Source organism: Pelobates fuscus, chromosome 1 (assembly GCF_036172605.1).
Source record: "Pelobates fuscus isolate aPelFus1 chromosome 1, aPelFus1.pri, whole genome shotgun sequence".
Taxonomy (NCBI): Eukaryota; Metazoa; Chordata; class Amphibia; order Anura; family Pelobatidae; genus Pelobates; species Pelobates fuscus.
This window is the reverse complement of record NC_086317.1, coordinates 169,612,073-169,632,529: the sequence shown is the minus strand read 5'-3', so window position 1 is coordinate 169,632,529 and position 20,457 is coordinate 169,612,073. Positions and strand designations below refer to the sequence as shown.

The 20,457-nt window shown below is 43.6% G+C and overlaps 1 protein-coding gene and 2 non-coding genes across 3 annotated transcripts in view; 2 read left to right on the top strand and 1 right to left on the bottom strand.

The window, feature by feature from the left end:
- Positions 1–1,093: 1,093 nt before the first annotated feature.
- On the top strand, positions 1,094–1,166 carry TRNAK-UUU (transfer RNA lysine (anticodon UUU)). The gene has a single exon. It is a non-coding gene; the product is annotated as a tRNA-Lys (tRNA).
- Positions 1,167–1,370: 204 nt separating this feature from the next.
- Positions 1,371–1,443, bottom strand: TRNAK-UUU (transfer RNA lysine (anticodon UUU)). Its single transcript has one exon. It is a non-coding gene; the product is annotated as a tRNA-Lys (tRNA).
- A 1,188-nt stretch (positions 1,444–2,631) lies between these two features.
- MDM4 (MDM4 regulator of p53) overlaps positions 2,632–20,457 on the top strand; it is a 38,859-nt gene continuing 21,033 nt past the window's right edge. The window contains exons 1-7 of the mRNA XM_063452278.1: positions 2,632–2,779; positions 3,995–4,110; positions 4,761–4,835; positions 13,773–13,906; positions 17,319–17,368; positions 18,377–18,438; positions 19,002–19,098. Coding sequence (XP_063308348.1) covers positions 4,030–4,110; positions 4,761–4,835; positions 13,773–13,906; positions 17,319–17,368; positions 18,377–18,438; positions 19,002–19,098 — 499 coding nt within the window. The 5' untranslated portion in view covers positions 2,632–2,779; positions 3,995–4,029. The remainder of the gene's footprint in view (positions 2,780–3,994; positions 4,111–4,760; positions 4,836–13,772; positions 13,907–17,318; positions 17,369–18,376; positions 18,439–19,001; positions 19,099–20,457) is intronic.

The window sequence follows — 20,457 nt, the reverse complement described above, 5'->3', positions numbered from 1 at the left end:
CAGGTACAAGATGGGAAGGTACAGGGAGATGGAGGGTAGCTCCAAAGAATAAAAGGTTAGGAAGACACTGTACCCGCCTGGAGAGATGAGAGGATCGAAATCAGCGTGCAAGAACGAACCAAAGCACGATAAACGGATCATAAGATGGCCGCCGCCATAACCGGCGACCAGAAACCAATAAAATGGCCGCCGCGAGCTACCGCGCATGCGCGCTGCTCGCGAGCGGCGAAAACGAAAGTAAAGTGAAATCGCCGCGCGGCCGAAAGTAGGTCCGGCCGCCGGTGCTGAAAATAGTGCCGGGAAGCGCCGTGGGGGAGACAGTGGAGTCCCGTTGGCGAAACCAGTATGGAGTGACCGGGGGGGGAGCCCCAACCGGAGGGGGGGGGGCGGGAGGGAGCGAAAAACAGATAAGCCCAAAGGTGGAAGGGAGAGCAACACGGTCACACAAGAGATATAGTAAAGGCACAGTAAAAAACAGATAATGGAGTAAACTAGTGGGAAAAAAGGGGAATAAACGTTAAAGTCTATCCCAATATAAGTAAAAAACCGGGTTATATACAGCACAATAACAGAAAAATCCCACCAGAGCACATTATAGATAAAAGGTGTACTTATCTCCTGAGGGAGCAGCGAAGAAAGAGGAAGAAACAGGAAGTGCTACACCTTATATACTAAGGGGGTGGATACCCAGGATAGCACTGTCAATATGCTTATGTTATTTGTTCTTTTTTATCTCTTTTGCATATATCTCTCTTCGCTGCTGAGGGAGAATTAAAGAAAGAGAAGCATAATAGGAGCCTCCGTGTCTTTAATAAAATTCCTGTTGTACCCTTCATCTAGTCTAGGCTGATGTTTGGGTATGTGTCTGAATACCCGTTGGATTTATTTGTATGCTGTATTTTACTCTGGAGAATGTACGAATCGACATCCGAACTGCGAGCTATAATAACAAAATATCTCGGAGTTCGGGAGGAAGCGAGCGAATGGGTACCTGAAATACCAGTGTTCATTACAGACACCATTATTTTACTCAATTTCTATGGCAGATTCCACATTTACTACCCCTGGTGTTGGAAGTAGGTTATCATTGAGTGCCCGGATAGCTCAGTCGGTAGAGCATCAGACTTTTAATCTGAGGGTCCAGGGTTCAAGTCCCTGTTCGGGCGACCCACTCATGGTGTATTTTTTGTCTTTCAGCTTTGATTTTACACTATGAGTTCTGGTTATTTCCAAAATGTTGATATTTATGTATTTTAGTGACATAACTTCCATGATGCTTTGTCAATTATAAACTATGGCAATCTACCTTTTGAGCAGCCAGCCCCGATAAAAAATATTTTCTGTATAAATTATACCAAAAAATAACGAGACGCCCGAACAGGGACTTGAACCCTGGACCCTCAGATTAAAAGTCTGATGCTCTACCGACTGAGCTATCCGGGCTCGTTATACACTCAACATCAACCAACGCAAAATGAAATGAATGTTCAACGCCCTCTAGCTGTAGCACACATTTTCCCTTGTGTTGGAACATGACTGACTGGAGTTCTGTATAGCTGTGCATTGATATGCATCAAGCTCACTAGAATGGCAGATTTAATAAGTAAATCAGGGACCTGAGGTTTTTTTTTAAAATCTCTTCCTGAGACATTCCCTGCTTGGTGCCAAACATGGAATGCGGGCACTGATGGTAATAGCAGTATCCAAACATGCTGCCCATGGCTAAAAACGAGACATCCATGCATGTTTTATCTGCAGTTATGCCAAGGACTGTTGGCTCTAACATATTTCCTGAAAGCAATCACTTGTCATACTTATGCTGTTGGGCACTAGAAAAGTACAGCCTTCAAATATGAAATAGAATGCGCTTGGGATCAAGCAGTGATTGATTTCCTGCCTGCAGCATATGAATCCCTGTAACATGGTGAAATGAGTGTCCATGAAAAAAAGGTCTGGACATGGTGACCATGCTAGTATATAGATGACATGAATTTTGGAAAATGCAATTCAATCCATCCCTACCTATTACCAAAAGGGTTATTTAACCCTTTGAGTGCAGCACAGAGGAACACCTCGGTGTTAGGTATACAGCTTTGTGTTCCTTTCAACATACTCCAAGGCTGAATTTAGATGGGATTTAATATAGTTCTCACTTATTTTGTTTTTTAAGTTTACATTTCGTTCGGGTTTATTTACCAAGCTCTAACAGGGTTATTCACTAAAGTGAGTATTCAAAGTGAATTTCAAATTAAAGGACAGAAGTAGCCGAATTGGAAACAATGTCTAAAAGTCAACTATGATTCCACTTTGGATATTTCTGCTTTAAATGTAAAATTCACTTGAGCTTCTCGCTTTAGTGATTAGCCCTGTAAATTGATGAGAACGGGAGTCTGTCAAAATCCAGAAGAAAATGGCTAAACCCGACATTCTAGAACTCCACTCTCACAGCGAGTTTAGAACTCTAGTTATTCAGAACACCAAGCACTCCACTATACCATAGAGTTTTCGACAGTCGCTATAGAGCGCCGCCGCATTCCGTTCTCTATGGAAGCCAATGCCGCCTATTTGCCATTGAAATGGCCGCCTGCCGGAAGTTCCTGTCTGTTACTCCAACGCTGTCCAATGATGTTAAAGCACAGTGCGCCGCCATGTTGCGGGGACCGGAAGTAGAGTTTCCCTGGGATATGGCGCTGCTTTGCGTTTAGTTATTGAGCGAGAGAAGCGAGGCCTCCAGTGGGGAGTCGGACCAGCATGCGGGAAACAGGAAAAGGCGTATAGGGTGAGGCTTGGGATACCGGCTCCATTAATGTTACCATGGTGGGGGTATATATACAGTGTGTACACCCACCGCAGAGCATGTGACATGCTGGTACAGGGCCCAGAATGTTACAAAGGATCTACACCAGGGGTCCTCAAACTCCAGCCCCCCAGATGTTGCTGAACTACAACTCCCATGATTCTTTGAATTACATAGCCAGAGAATCATGGGAGTTGTAGTTCAGCAACATCTGGGGGGCTGGAGTTTGAGGACCCCTTATCTAGAAGTTCGTTTAACTATCCGGCTTTATTGGTCAGTCTCAAGAACTTCATGCTTCCCGTAAAAATGTTTTTAGTTAATATCCCAAATTAGCCATTAATGTGTCCTACCCCACCATTAACATCAACACCTGCTTCAATTGGGGGGTTATTTTCATACTAACCGGGCAATGCCATGGGGTTTGCAACTTTTACACCAAAGTAGGTATTTTCCACAACCAATTTTTGATTCTCCACAATTCCCAATTGACAGGTTTATTTAAAAAGGAATCAAATTCGTTACAAAATGTTGCAATTAAGCCATTTATTCCCCAAATTAGGTAATTTAGTATTTCTAATGTTTTTTATTTTATTTTTTATTTAAGCACACACTGACAGAGGCAGACAAACATACCTGGGGTCCAGTGGGGCTGCTGTCATCTCCCTCTTGCGCACTGTTTAGTGAGCTGGGGGCTGGAGTGACGCCATAACCCGGCACCACTACATGCCGCATGATGGAGCAGAGCAGGTAGATTACAGCTCCCTCACCGCGGCATTGTCGTCCATCAGCCTCCCTCTGCTCTTCATGGGCTGGTCAGCAATAAATGAGCCGGCCGCCCCAACTCCCTCTGTCAGCCGCCTGACTCCCTCTCACAGCTCTCCATGAGCCGGTCTCCCTCCCTTACGTCTCCCTCAGTCGGCAGGCTGTCTCCCTCAGTCCTCCGTGATCCGACTGCACGCTTCTGCTCTCAAGCAGCTGGTCACCTCGGGGGCTAAACAGGCTCACAAATCCCAGGTGCCAGGACAAATTTCCTGGTTGACTTGGCACCTGGGATTTGTCGAGCCCTGGTTTAGGTGACTAGTGTTCCTTTAATACTCCATAGTTTGCAATATTATGTGAATTCTTTCAACTATATTTGTTCTGCAAGCCTTGCCTCTCATCAAATCTTTGAATTTTTTTTTTTGTTTTTATATATAGGTGCCAACTCATCATTCTTAATCACTGCCATCAAAATGTCAACATCTACCTCCTCACAGCACCTGTCTGGGAAGGATGCCTCCCTTCAAAGTATATTGGGCAGTGAAGGGAATCCGGTATGTAAGCTATCCAGTAATAGTATTACGAACTTTGACATATTCACTATTGGTCTGAAAATTTAAACTTTTAATAGTTGCTTTTACATATGTTCCCTGTAACAGAACTGAAATTAAAAACAGGATGTGATCTTGATTGGGGACTTCACTGTGAAAGCGGCTTATTCACCTTCTTGGGTACTTGACTAATTTAGAAAGAGCCCAAATGGTGACCAGCTGGGAGCATTGGAAAGTGGGTTTTACTTAATTTAGAACCTGTCCCTCGTGGGCCCTGCCATCCACTTCCTGCTGGCTCTCTTCTGCTCGTGGTGCTTTATCTGCCAGGAGCTGACGTCAGTGCTGTACTCTTGCGCATGTGTGAGGGTATAGTACTGAAGTCTATGGAGGAGACTGTGGGAGCCTCCATGAATATTGTCTCGCCAGGAGCAATGCCTTATTCGCTAGTAACAGCTGGGGGAAGTGACAGCATTTGTCAAAAGTAGCTCTGTATTTTATCATGTTTTGTCAAGCAGAGGAAAATACACAATGGAAAGTAATCCCTACTAGGCCTTATTTTAGGATAAATAGACTGAACAATAACAGATTAGGAGTAAGGAATAGAAGACTAACATGATGATTTTTTTTTTTTTAATAACTTTCTCTGCCCCCAGGTACGACCCCAGCCAGCACTACTGAAGATTCTGCATACAGCAGGGGCAAAGGGGGAAACATTTACCTTAAAGCAGGTGAGAGCCCTTTTAAATCAATAATTAAACTTACAATGTGGGTTTCAGTTGCATTATGTGAACCTATTTTGCTGTTACTTTAGAAAAGAGCTGGGCTGGCACCTACTTTTATTTTATACATGTCTGATTAATCTATTAAGGGAACATTTCAAGCGCCATAAACACTGCAGTTTTAAAAAGGGTTTGACTTCTTACCTGGGCTCTGCCAGGTGCCGCTCACTGCATGCACTGCTAACGCCTAAGCAGGAACCTCAGTTCTTCTGAGCTAATCAGGGCAAGCTCATTTGCTGATTGCGCACAACAAATTAGCTAAGTTCTGCACTACAGACATAACTCGGGAGAGGTAACCGAAGCTTATACTTAGGAGCTTGCAAGTCTCTGGCATTTGTAGTGGAAACAGGGAGCGGCTCTCGGGTAAGTCAAAGCTTTCAGAAACAGTTTGTTTTATAATGGAAGTCTCAGGGCTCTCCTAGCACCATAAGCTATACGTCATGGTGTAGTGGTTATGGTGCTTAGAATGTGTGTTTAAACTGTTTAAGATCTGATTTTGTCATCCTTCACTTTTTAGGTTTGCTAGATGTACTATCTATATTTGACCCACGCACATACCTATGTGGGCAATGTTATAAATGCTTCTATTCATGGAGCGGGGGGGACCCCCCTATTAAGGAACCAAACATCCACTATGTTGGTCAAAGTAACAGGGCTCCAGTGGTTAAGAAACCAGGTACTGCATGTCCTCTTAGGAGGAGATGCTATGTATTCAGCTAAGCAGAGGTGGACGAGTGCAGAACAAAAAACATAATATCAAAGCAAAACAATAATAAAAAACTTCAAACCGCATTGAGGCATTACAGTCTCTGTGGAACTCAGGTCCCTGGTATCGGGGTTGGTGGTGGGGGACAGTGTGAGCTAGGTCCCGTACATGGCTGTTCTGCAGTCCGCCAGGGTCAGAGGTAGACACGGGTAGGCCCAAGTCCTGCAGGAGGGCCGGCCCTCTGGCTAGAGATGAAATTATTTTTTGTGCTATCCCATTGTGCGTTACGAGGTACCTTGGTGACAGCCATCTGTAGTCCAGTCCAGCAGCTTTCAGTGTGAAGTGACAGTCGCCACTGCAGGGTGGACCGGTTGAGATCCTGGTAGAATGTAAGATGGGAGCCTCAGGGCCATCACCATGGCTCTCTTATTGTGAGCCAATGAGCAGCGGACAATAACATCCCGAGCCGTGCTAACCCCACCAGACCCCTGGCAGGCGGTAGGTCGCATCCAGCGAGAACCTCTTTACCTGGTTTGGTGGCAGCACTGAGGTGCTGCACATAGTGTGGAAGGTCCTCTGTTGTGACTGCTTCAGGTATGCCCCGTATATTGAGGTGATTTTGATGGGATCTGTCGTCCTTCGCCATGTAGTGAATAGATAGGGCAACTTGGGCAGCCTGCATTTGATGTGCAGAGTCCTGTATTGTGGACAGTCCCTTTTTAAGTTCTTCACTCTGTCGGTTATTGCTTGCATATCTGCTTTAATAATTGCCACATCCGCAGCCAGGAGAGTTTTGATTTCAGCTACTAGGTTGTGGAAATCCTGCTTGGTGTCCGGGTCTGACCCTCCTTGGGGGTCCGATTTTGTTTGCTCCGATCTCGGCATCCGCCGTGTATAGTCAGACAGAGTTTTCCGGCTGGGCCTCTGCGCCCGCATGGCTGTCAGGCATCGCCATTTTGGGCTGAGGTTGCCATTGAAGTTGGGCCCCGATATCCCTCGATCATGAAGGTAAGTCAGGTGTGGGACGCTGGTTCTTACTACCCATATCAGTCTGAAGGGGGGGCCTCCGAGATCTGCTAGGTGCAGACCTCGACCCCGGGTCTCCTGTAGGAATCAAGCCGTTGAGCACGGTCGCCAAATCGAGGTCCAAAGGGGGATGGTAGGCCCCAGATCTACGTTTCTGCCGACTCGACTTGGGAGCGTGTAGAAACGGCATATGTCGTTGCTGTCTGGTTCTTGGGTGTAGAGTCAAGCGTTTGGCTCCAGGATGCATAATGTAGCCACAAAAAACAGTTTAAGAGGGAGATTAGTACGGAGCTATGTGAATTAGCGTCCGCTCCCTGTCAAGGTTAGGCTCCACCACCCCCATTCTGTATCCCTTAATTTGTACCTTTTTTTTTTTTTCTTTTTCTTTTTTTTTTTATCTTTACTATTATACTGAACTGCCTTAAATTGGTTGACCGTCCTTATTTCAGAGCACTGTCCCACCATCTTGGGTTGGTTCTCATCTGGGGACACCAGGTAACTGTCTCCAACCAGCACAGTGCAATTACATTGTTAGACCTGCTCTCACTGTGCTGAGGGCTCAAGGACCATGTTCTGGGCATCACCACCCATCCCATCCTATTCACTCTTGTTTTATTGTTTGAAAGTGTCACTGTAGCTGAAATTTTCAACCATTTTACATACATTACAGTCTGGCCAGTGACTCCTGGCAAACATTTCTCTACCAGTAACTATTCCTGGCATATTGTTTTGAAAAGTAATAATTCTCGGTGTGACAATGTTAACCTTTATAATGAGGAAGAACTATCTAAACTCCCTACTCAATAAATACTTTAAGGTAACAGACATTTGATGTCCATTTCAGAAGCACAGTGAATGAAAGGACAGTAGCCTGTGTTGGTTGAATTTTAAGCAAGTCTCTCATCTAGTTTTCAATAAAGACAAAACATCAGCATCCTTTGGAGAAGATGTGTCTTTGCCCTGATACCATGCAGAGTTGGTGCCAGAACTGTCATTATGACCGGGGAGAGTTATTCCATAACATACAACGGTGTACTATACAAGCGTAAATGGATATGGAGCTTCCTTCTACCATATAAACCAAAAAAAAATGCAACCACTGTAAACACACATCCAAACAGTGAGTGTAAAAACTAAAACAAAAGAGAAAAATTTAAATTAATCAAAAACACAATGTATTTACCTTGTTACAATAATGAATAGATTCACAACTCTACACCGTTTTAAAAAGGAAAAAATATGCTGCTTTATCTTTTTATATACAAAATAAGTGAGTGGGCAGAATCTCTGGCTTTGTAAAGATCGGTTTTGTTAGGGCTATATGAAAAAACTCCTAAATGCTGCAGAGTTTGCAAGCCCTTTCCTCTTTCCCTGACACAGTAAGTTTGTGCCAGGGAATACTCCAATCAGAGGCTTCTCTTCCTCTGTGCTGAAGCTGTGAGCATGTATGTGATTGCGGCTTTCTTATGCTTCTCAGTGAGCTGTAGTATAACTAACCGAAGCAGTAGAAAACCTGCTTGTCTAAAAGCTAGGGATGTGCTTCTGTTGAATTCAGTACTTTTACAAACTGAAACAAATGACAGCCTCCAACAAGCTGTAGTGTTTCATATGTATGCAGTGTTCCTTTTATTGGATTTGTTTAAGCCAAGACATACCTAGTATTTGTTTTGGAAACATGTTGGACTGAGGAGAGGAGCTGTTTGTTGTGATTTTATTTTTAAGACTTTACTGCTTTTAATGTGTCTATACTGTAGTTTTCCCTATCTTTGTTTAACAGTGTGGAAGCCAATAGATATTGCCAGTCCTATGTGGGCACCCATATGCTAACTTATTGACTTGTACAGAGCCTGGCCTCTGCTCTTTATCAAGGGAGTGGTCCTGCACACAAACTTGTTTTTTATATGTTAAAGGTAGAGCACAATTTTTATTTTTTTTTCTCTTTATTTCACACATTGACTCCTTACAATTGGTGGCTACCAGGGTGAGCTGAAGTTTTTTTTCTTTTTGTTTTTTTAAAATTCTTTATTTTTATTGTGCAGGTGTTTACAGGTTATCACATTCGCCACAACAGCGTGTTTCAGAGGTTCACAAGAGTTAGGTAGTGGCATGAGCGTTTGCACATTTTTATATTTATATCAAGTTTAGTAAACATTTGTGATCAAGAGTCAAGCATGTTGATTAATAGTCAAGCATGTTGATTAACAGTTAAGCATGGTGTTTAATAGTTAAACATGCTAGGTTGCATATGTAAATAACAAAACTAGTTGCGCTGGAGTTTAGACATATATTGCGTTACATTAATTTGCTTGACATTTTTTACGTTTAAGTGCTGGTTACATGTTGTTAACTTGCAGGAATAGGTTTCAACATTTGCAATACATAGAGAGGGTATGAATATACTTTGCACATTTTTAGAAGATAGAGTAAGGCAAAGAAATTAGAGTCTACGAGTAGTAGTATAGCAGAGGTATATCACCCTGGCTGGTTCAGAGTTCTTAGGTTGAATTATGTTCCTGAGGCCTTGTTTGTGGTCGCAGGTCTGCGCTTAACCGATGCCCGTTCTACTATGAAGGTGTGACCAAGTGCCGGTGTCTGTCGGTGGTTGGGTAGTGCCGCTCCAGGGGTGTCTTCATTCTTCATGCTTCTGGTAGGTGACCCATCGGCTGTCTCCCCAGCGTGTAGGGCGGGTATGTGGTCAGCCCCGTCGCGGGAGTACCTAGTTTGGTAGTAAGGCTGACATGGGTGAGTGGTGTTCGGTATGCGCCAGTGCAGCAGCCATCATGGATCCGGGTATGCCTCCGCCGTTGCTTGTCCGAGGTATATTTTCGTGGGGAGGGCGGGTAGGAGGTTGCTCGCGGGGCTGCGGTGCTTGGCATGCTAGGCCTGTGTTCTTTCTGCCCCCTGTATTCGTTTTTGGAGGCCTGGTTGGTTGGTCTGATCTCCCTTATGGAGTAGTCACCTCCGCTGGTCTGGGCACACATGGAATCCGCCATCTTAGGTGGGGCGCTCAGGCGGGGTGGCACCATCTTTGGGCCCTGGATGCGTAACCTTTGGGTGAGGACCGGGATCACCCCCACCGGTCCATAGGGGGGGGAACAGGGCCGAGGCCACCCGGGTCTCCGCTTCCATTTCGGGAACCATTAGGCAGGATAGAGGGGCAGCGGCCGTCCGTCCCTCTCACCGCTGGCCTAGGCCCCCACTCGATCGTCGAGGGCCTCGCTTCCAGGGGACTGTAGCTCCAATAGCCAGCCTCTCCCTGGATCCGGTGTCTCCGTGGCTTTGAACACCCGTGCTGGCGGTTTATTATTGGGTCTTTTGCCATGTTTTGGTTATATAATTGTGGATGTGTAGCAGGAGCTAAACTCGCGTGCGACCGTCCAGCTCGGCGGTTCGGCCCCGTCCCCGAGCTGAAGTGTTTTTATGTTGCTTGGAATATATATTTAAGGAACGAAAAATTAGGTCATATGTGGAAACACTGGTCTGTGATTTGCACTTAAGGGAAACTTGTTATAATGTTCAGCAAATTTCTGTACTCAAGGGAACACTCAAACAGTTGTAGTGGTTATGTCCCCCACCGTAAGTCGTCAAATTGCTTTTGAACAGTTTAGCTTCTTACCTTGGATCCACTGTGCAACGCTCCAACCCTCCACTTCTTCCTATTGAATACAAAAGCTCATGCTGACACTTGGACAAGTAGCTAAACCTTACACTGCAGTGCTCAGTCAGGATAGGAACATCCAGTTCTCTGACGTTGGAATTAGAAAAGAGCAGCTGCGGATAGCACATTTTAAACCGTTTGACCCCTTATAAGGCGTTGGCACTCCTTATAGTGGAGTGGTGCCTGGGCTCCTGGCACCGTAACCACTACAGAGCTACTGCTGGTAGGTCAGACATTGCTTTTTGGTTAGGGGGGAGATTACATTAACAGGTGACCGTGAGAAATGCCGGTCTATTAGGGAGGGGGGGGGCGTGTCTACCCTCAATGACTCAATAGGTATGCATATTTTGCAAGATTAGGAATTAAAAGAAAAGTATTAAAGGACCACTATAGTGCCAGGAAAACATACTCGTTTTCCTGGCACTAAAGTGCCCTGAGGGGACCCCCTCCCGCCGGGCTCTGGGGAGAGGAAAGGGGGTAAAACTTACCTTTATTCCAGCGCCGGGCGGGGAGCTCTTCTCCTCCGATTCTCCTCCCATTCGGCTGAATGCGCACGCGCGGCAAGAGCTGTGCGCGCCTTCAGCCCGTCTCATAGGAAAGCATTATCAATGTTTTCCTATGGACGCTTGCGTGCTCTCACTGTGATTTTCACAGTGAGAATCACGCAAGCGCCTCTAGCGGCTGTCAGTGAGACAGCCACTAGAGGATTTGAGGGCTAGATTAACCCATTTATAAACATAGCAGTTTCTCTGAAACTGCTATGTTTGTAAAAAAACATGGGTTAACCCTAGCTGGACCTGGCACCCAGACCACTTCATTAAGCTGAAGTGGTCTGGGTGCCTAGAGTGGTCCTTTAACCAGAAAGCAAAATAACATTAGTAACGTGGTGTGTATATTCACAAATCAAGAGTGGCGGAATGTGTGGCATCCTGAAGGATGTGCAAGCATCCGATCAGAGTGTGTCCCTGAGGCTGTATCACCTGTTGGTAGCGTGCGTCAGGACAATCTTGGTATAAACTCCGTTGCTGTGGAGGGGTCCAACCGGGACCTAGCGGCAGTGTTCTCCAGTCCAGTTCCTGTGAGCTCTTCGCCCGGTAGGTAGACCCTTGGAAGGTAAAGGTGATGAGACGTGGCACTCCCCAGCGCTAGGGGATATTTTTGGAGCGCAGGTGTTGTAGGCTTGTTTGGAGTGACTTTCGACTCCTCTTGAGATTAGGAAACAATGAGTTGTGAGAGTCCTCGAATGGTAGAGGGGTTCGCCCTCTGGCCGCTGTTAGCAGGGTGGCCTTGTCCTGGAGGGATTGGAATCGCACAATGAGGTCTGCTGTCGCGGTTGGGGGTGCATTTTCCTGACTTGGGCAGGTGGAACATTCCGTCTATTTTCACAGCTTTTGCTTGTTTTGGTTGTAGCAGTGTCTCTAGTAAGCGACGTATGTAATGTGGGAGATCAGCCTGTCCCATGGCATCAGGCACCCCTCTGACCTTCAAATTATGTTTTCCTCTGTGGTCTCTACCTTCTCGGCTATACAAAGTTGTTTGTGGAGATCTAAGACTCTATGCTCCAGTGTGGTTATACTGGTGTCTCGTGAGCTCGCAGAGGCCTCTAGGAGGGTAAACCTAGTGGTGGCCCTCTCAGTAGCCTCTTTAAAGTATGCCCTGCCGGATTTCTGCAAACTTCTTTCTCCGTCCGCAGTGACTGCGTCCCCAGATGGTGGTTGGGTCTTGTGCACTTTGGGCAGTGTCACCGAGGCACATGGTCTCAGGTCTGAGTAGGCGTCTGAGGAGTCGGTGAAACCCTCCTCCCCAGCGCCATTTTCTTCCAAGCGGCCTTCTGCGAGTTCCGCAGTAATTCGCAGATGTCGCTGCTGTTAGAGGCTTTGTCTGGCCTTGTTTTGTTTTGTTTTGTTTTCTGCCCTTCATCACCTCACCGATCGGTATTTAATGTAAGGAGGAGGTAGGTGCCCCGATTCCGCCGTTAAATCTGTTATTTAACTTGTTGGCACGGAGCTCTTAAAGACCGGTCTGCTCTGGTCTGCAGCCGGCTCCGCCCCCCGCATCCCCCAGGTGGGTGTCTATTACAGCTCTCCCCTGCAGTAACCATTAAAGCCTTTTCTCCCATCTCTCACTTACTCCACCAGGGTCAAGGTAAGAAAGATTGTATTTTGTTTTCTTGCAGGAGTATTCTACTACATTGCTGATAGTGGGTACACTTTGCTCCAAGTAAATCTGTTTTAATTATGTTGCTGTAGCTGGGTTTGTTACTGATCTGTGACCTTGTTTGCTCCCCTAAATCAATGTGTGTTTAAAAACTTTTAACCTCCAGAGGGTCATTCAAGCCCTTCAAATGTCCTGATTTCATAGCTCTAAGGAAGCATTTAAACACAAGTAGATTTATTGATCGCACAGCTAATCTTTTTGATTTATCTTGGGTTTGTCTGGCCATGGAGTAATGTAAAAGTTGGTAGAAGATTTAAAAGAAAAAAAAAAAAATAAAGAAATAAGCAAGTAAAAAAAAAAAACCCAATGCATTTTAGAGCAACTCTGTCAGAGAGGAATTAAATGCACTGCGATTTCATTACCAATATGTCAGTCCCGTCCGCGGATCTCTTTGACTTATTTGAAACACTTATGCATTTAAATAACTTATTTAGCAGCAATTGGTGCGGGGGAGGAATAAAGGCAATAAAACATTTAGAGCTGTCAAACCCCTTGCTGAGTCTGATTCACTTTCTGTGGTTCATTTGTAGGTGTCTTTTATAGCCACTATATAAATCTTCATGTACCTTCTTACAGAGAATGATTTCCATAACACAATGTGTATTATAACATGGAGTTGGTGATGCAGTTTTTTGCCCTGGGGAATGGTTATTTTAATTTATTTATTCATTTTTGTATTGTTTTTTTATATTTTTCGAAATTTTCTTTTTCCTGTTATGTGGTTTTTTTTTTTTTTTTACATCCTTGTGCTTACAAAAGCCCAACTAAAGTCTCTGAAAAGGCACAGTGCTTACATTAAAAAGCCTACAGGGACAGGCACTAGACACCATAACAACATTAAGCTGTAGTTATTCTGGTGCCTATAGTGTCCCTTTTAAATGCAGTTATAGGAACATTTACTAAAATGCTTGTATTTAGTTTTCAAAGTAGGGTTTGCAATTGGTGTCATGAATATTAGTTTGACCTCTGCATTATGCAGATTAATGTGTTTTTTTGTTTTTTTTTTTACTGATTCACAGCTGTGGGCTCTAGTAGTCTAAACTGGTGCTCAACGTTATAGCCACCTACAACTAACTAATATTTGTAAATAGCATGAATAAAGGTTTTATATAATACAAATGCAGCACAGACATGCCATTTTTACATTGTTGAACAGTATTATGAGGTCAAACGTTTAAATGCCTCCTTTATAGCCCTCAATAGGGTTATTCTAGCATTGGTTAAATCACGTTTAACAGGTACTAGATTAGTCTCTCAAGAACACTGCTCTTTCTTTTAGGTTATGCATTACCTGGGACAGTATATAATGGTGAAACAGCTCTACGACAAGCAACAGCAGCATATTGTCCACTGTGGCACTGATGAACTTGGGGAGTTGCTTGGCATTACAACCTTCTCTGTTAAGGACCCAAGGTAATTTATTTTTCTCTGCAAAAGTCTTGCTATTTTTCAATACTGTCGAATGACCCCCTCTGTAACTATATCCTTTTTTTTTATTATTATTTTTTATAATTACTATATTATTCTGCTCTTGTTTACCTGTAATTCCTTCTTTTTTTTTTTTTTTTAATTCTTTATTTTGGTGTGCATAGAAATTACAAACATGCCGTTACTGCCACGACAGCAGGTACCGGCGGTTCTGGGATATACATAAGTTACAACTGCACAATTTTTATATAACATGCAAGCTTGGTTCCAGGCGAAGTAGTGGATATGTCAGTGAACAGGCAACTTGGAGCGTAGAAGAGTTAACAAACTGGTATGCAATCTGACTTGAAAATAGAATAAGAAGATTGTAGACTTGTACATGCTTAGGTGTCTGACATTGTGATATTTGCCCTAAGTCTTGCTAGTGTCACGTCCTAGGCACTATATGTTATGTGTATGTCTCGTTGTTGTAGGATGAGTGAAGGTGGCGTCATATTGTGTGCCATGTTAAACATGTCGCGAAACAGCTAAAACTCAGTAACGTGCTAAGTACATGAACGTGAGACAGTGATATGAAGTGCAGGCTATGCAGGACACGTCTAAAGGAGATTATTAGAGGGAGTTTCTATTCTATGCATGCAAGTTTATAGGCCTGTATTTAGAGATATTGTAGATTGTAAAACATGCTTAGATAACTGGGTTAGAGTCAAACAGGTTAAATATTACACATCTATGCTTTCAACCCTCGATATTGTCTCGGGCTATACATTGTACAGTGCTTAAAGCCAAATGCTGCTTGTAATACATGCAAACATTGTAGCATGGTAAAAGTATGCAGTAGAATCAGAACGTAGGTAAGATCTGGGGTAATCCCCTGATTGTCGCCTAGGGCAAGCATTGAGTATGGGTAACCTTTGCGGAAAATGTCCAGTCCAAGCAGGTCTAGGTTCTGGAAGGAGTTTAGAGTCCAGATCTCACTGCTGGGATGGTGCTCAGCCTATTCCCGCCAAGCAACGATGCCTGCTTAGGGAGTGTCTGGCGTACCAGGTCCCCTGTACGCTGCCTCTCCGGCCCAGGCTTCTGGTTTCAGCGCCATTCCCTGTTCTCACCGCTTTCCTGAGCGCCTGTTCCTTGCTATGTGCTTTAAAAGCCCGGGGTCCCCTGGTATGTCGTCTTTGTGTTGGTTGGTTGTCTCCCACAGGGGAGGGAGGTATGGGGGGGGTTAGTCCAGTGCTGGGCTGCTGCTTGAAGGGGGGACAGCGGTTCACTGGTCTAGTGTGTCGGTGTTTTAGTTTCCGTCGGGCCGTCCCCTTCCTACTACCCGCTATGCGTTTCAAGTTAGGGCTCTGGTTGGAGACTGCAGGTTGTCTTGTGTGGGTATTGCAGGTGGGTCTTCCTCCTTTGTGCCCTTGTTGTATGAGAGCCTGGCCCAGAAGTCCGCGAACAGGGCGTCTAGCCGTTCAGCCAGAGAGAGCTGCAAGGAGTTGAACTCGGACTTACACGTGGCATCCGCCATTTTGGTTGTGTTGGTGAAGCAGCGTCTCTTCTCAGGGTGTGCTCCACTGACTGTGTTTGCTGTGATATCCCTCACCGGCAGGGGTGCTTGCCTCTTGTGGGCCTCTGGTCAATCCCAGAGGAGGTGCTGCCGATCTCGGTCGCTTGATCCGTAGGGTGTTACCGCCGTGGCAGTCCCCTGTCCCTGAGGCTTCAGGGAAGGTATTATTTTAGTTTATTTTCCTTTGTTTTTGGCTGTTTGGCTCGGAGCACACGCGATGTGCGACCGGTCAGCGCGGCTGCTAGGCTCCGCCCCCCCTAACTATATCCTTTTGACACTTTTTTTTCTTTCGATGCAATCCTTGGTAGCCCATTACAAATATATTGTTAGCTTTTATAACTTATATTTTTAGGTGTTCTTGCCTACTATTGTGTGCTAGATATTGCCTTTCTAATTTATTTGATATTTCTCCAGGTCAGTTATTTTTGTTTTAAGGTTTGTGTATTGCTGACAAAAAAATAGTAATCGATATTCCAAATTCACTTTATCCTGGCACCAATACAACTTTAATGCATTTGATTTTTAACCTCATTAATAAGTTGTATTTTTACATGCTCAAATCTTTATAGTTCTTGTATTAAAATAAAATGTTTTGCAGAATGCTACACCATAAGTCTCCACATGTAGCCACACCCTCTCACTCAGGAAAATTATACCCTTATCAAAGGTATGCACAGTGTGAGAAACTAAACAGGAAATGATATCCTTACTATATGTCTCCTCTCCTAATTCAAGTTGCTTTGTCGTTCAGATTGTTCAGAGCGGTCAGTGGCTGAGCTGTGTGCATGCTTTTGATAAGGAAGTTGTTTTTTGAGTGAGAGGGTGAGGTTAAAGAGGTTGGCTTAATGTGCAGCAGTCTGCAAAAACATTTTGTGTGCAAAAACTATAAAGATTTGAGCATGCAGACAAAAATTGCATATGAATTGGGCCTAAATCTATCAAATGTGTTAAATTTGTATTGGTGAAATGACTGTTCTGCCCCGAGATTCATTGGGTAAATTTGCTCCACACCCTATATAGTTTTAACTAAAAACATCAGGCATTATCTTCTCCTTTTCTCCATAATCAAACCATGGAAGATAGCGAGAATCAAATTTAACCTACAAGGCAACACTTTAGATTCCTCACATGTCTAATCCCCTCTTCCATGATGGCATGGTGAAACTAGCTTTTTAAAACCTCACACTCTGGCTCTCTGGCCCGCATTGGAAACCGCATAGACTTTTTCCACTCAAAAATATTAACCCTTGCACAATTACCGGGCAATTTTTCAGCATTACACACAGCTCCACATACCTACAGATTCAAAGTTATATTACCTCAATTCTACCACACTTTACTGATATCGATTAGGCTCACTCCCTGGATGCCTTGCTTTGGAATCCATCCTAAGATCAATGGTCTGCTTGTTTATTTAATGTCCATACTCGCATGGTTTTAGACCGTTCCCCCTTGTTAGATGCATTCTTAAGTAGATAGTTTCTCTCCCAACCCTCTCCACTGATGATCTTGTCTGTGCTACAAATAAACTATTCAGACTTGTTCTAGTCCCTCTATACCAAGAGATGTATTGGTGGTTGGAGTGTCCCTTTTAAGTATCCCTATTGCTGTAATTTAGTAACTTCTCAGTAACTGTTAAGTTAACACAGGTGGATGATAATTATTTTAAGATCTGCCAGCCATATGTATTGGTATCTACTCTTCTTATCCAAAATGAGAACCATATAAAGGTAATATATGAGACACTATACACTAGCCAGAATTTCTGCAGTGCTTTTGTCCACTTTTCATAATCAAATGTTTTGGTCTTTTTAAATGTCTTTGTTTTTATTTTTGTTACAGTCCCCTATATGAAATGCTGAAGAAGAACCTCTATCGAATGTCTTATTCAGGTAGATACTCACATTTGCTTTGCTTTACTTCCTGTCAATTAAGGAGCTCAAATTAGGTTGTAATTTCCTTCCTCCCTTCATGCTAATCTGCATTTTCACCATTAGTTATTGGATCACACCAGTATTCCCTAACAAATACATTTGGGTTGTGTTTAAATGGTTTAGTTGTTCATTTTGACAAGTAGGTAAGTTGGAGATTCCCAGAAAGTCTGGTTCAAAGGACTACTGTCCTCAAATGTTCACTACTCCTTTTAAAAAACTTTAATACATTTAAAGGAACACTCAGGGCACCATAAAAGCTAAAAATGTAAATTAAGTTTTTATGGGACCAGGAAGTTCCTGGCGCTGGCTCACCATTAGATGTTAAACTATTCACAAACAGTTATACCACAAAGTCTGCGTTCCAGTGACTGATCACTCTGCCCCTTTCACTGCCCTGTCCTTTCACTATCTAAAATCCTGCTGTAGGCCAATCAATGAAGCCCTTTCCATTAGCTAGGATTTCAGGTAGCGGAAGGATAGAGGGCGCAGAGTGATTTATAAACAGTTTAGCGCCCGAAAGGTGGGCTAGCATCAGCGACCTCCTGGCACCATAACTTCATTGTTGGAGTAAATGGTGTATATTGATTGTTTTGAGAAGAAATGCACTTATCTGCTGCTTTGTGTGAGCCTGCAAAAGCAGGCAACTTGGGTTGAGCAGCAGCTTGTCAGATATTCGTTCCTGACCCAACATGGCTGGTCAGCCAAATGGTGACACTTTCTCAAACAAATCAATATAAATCATTTTATAAAAAAATAAGTTTCAGTAAAGCAGACTTGTTTAAATAAGATTGAAATAAAAAACATAGGTAATCCTGTAAAGGCTTTGTCAGTTGTACCAGAACACATACATCACTTGGTGATAAAGCACATCCGTCCCTTTCTTTGCCCCGGTAAAACTTTGGAATATAAGAACCTATATTACTGGGGAAGGGGTTTTTTGTTTTTCTTTTCCCATTCACCTCACAGATGCTGAACAGAGTCCCTCAAGAGACCACGTGCAGGAACCTGGCAAATTGGATCAGGAGAAGGTAAAACCCGGTATTTGTTGACCTTGTACAGAGTTTCCCTTCTCTGTACCTGCCGGCGTTGGATCTCCAGATCAGTTTTCAAACCGTTCAGGTTCCACTGGAGTCCACGGAGCAGGGACAGAGTCACCCTTCTCTGTTCCCAAAATACTCTCACAGCTCTCCACTCAAGGCTGTAAGAGTGATGCAGCAGTTGTACTGGCCACCTGACTTCAAGATATTTGCTAAATTCATCATATATAAAGATTAACCATAACGGGATTTGGAATGTATTTAAACGGGAGGCTTGACATATGCCCTTAAAACTGTCTTGACTTTTCAGTAAGAAAATCTTGACATATTATGTTTCTTATCACCATAAAGGATTGTAATTCTGTGTTGGTTGATAATCCAAAGTTTGAGATCATTTCTCCAATAAAACATCCTGTTCTTTTCTTTACAATTTATCAAAGTGGTTTAACTTTGTCTATAGTGCAGGTGGCCGGTAAATAATTGCTGCATCTCCTTCTACAAAACCGCAGCGTAATGGTACTAATCCATATTCTCTCCACATTGTTCATTCTTAGAGTTTCGACGAAGGAATATTCATCTCAGAAAGTCAAGATGCTTGTGACAGTACAACTGGAGTTGCTTACTCATCTCTTAAGCGTCCTGTGATAGAAGGTGAATTCACAGTGCTGTTTGTTACACTTTTGACTTTCCTTGTTTTCGTAGTTTTGAAACCATGTTAGAGAAAATAGACGGACCTCATCACTTTTTTTATTAAAGGATCATTATGGGGTCAGAAACACAAACCTGTATTCCTGAACCTATAGTGTTAAAACCACCATCTAGCACCCATGGGCCCCTCATGCCTCCATAAATATAGCAACATCTTACTGTATTCAAGCCTGAAGCTGTAACTCTGCATGCTATTAGACTCAGAAAAACAAGCTGACATCATCAGAAGTGGTGGCTTGATCCAATCACAATACTTCTCCATAGGATTGGCTGAGACTGACAAGAGGCAGATCAGGGGGCAGAGCCAGCATAATTCAAACACAGCCCTGGCCAATCAGCATCTCCTCATAGAGATGAATTGAATGAATTAATCTCTGAGGAAAGTTCAGTGTCTGCATGCAGAGGGAGGAGACACTGAATGTTTGGATGCATTTTAGGCAGCCATGACCCAGGAAGGATCTCTAACAGCCATCTGAGGAGTGACCAGTGAAGTGATCACTAGGCTGTAATGTAAACACTGCATTTTCTCTGAAAAGACTGTTTACAGCAAAAAGCCTGAAGGTAATGAGTCTACTCTCCAGAACAAATTCAATAAGCTGTAGTTTTTCTGGTGACAATAGTGACCATTTAAACACATTATGCGAGCACAGGATTCACATGCATACACTCCATATCAGTATGCATAAGCATTTAATTATTATTATTATTATTCCATGAGTTTCCATAGCGACCTACACACACACACTTTACTACACAATTGCATGCACACATTTGAGGTGGTGAACTTTTAACTCTGTTGCTTCTACATTTTGTGTTTCTCTCTAGCTCTTGCTCTACTCTGCCTCCCCTGGAGTCAAATATATTTAAAAAATTGTAGTTATTAACTTTTCCCTGAACAACCAAATATATCTGAAGGAACTTGTCATATTTCTCCTACAAATTTATCATGCTGTCTAGGAGCATTGCAGGTTGTTCAGGATTTGAAGTCAGCACTGCATGGTTCCTGAATTGTGTGGCTGACCAACTAATGTCTACAATGTTTACAGAGTTTTAACTGCCTGTGCTTTGATGTATTGTTTAATGCCATTCCTTTTGGTCACAGGTGTCATCCATGCAGCCGCTGCTACAGTATGCTGCTGCTTTTGGATTGCACTGGGACACAAGGGGTGTGGGTTGAAGGGCTGAATTTCCAGTCACTAGCATCTAGTGGGAGAGGGGTAATTTTGATCCCTGAATCATGTGTGCAAGATTGAACTACATCAATATTCATAGGGACACTACCTAAAGTGGTGGCAAGCTTTG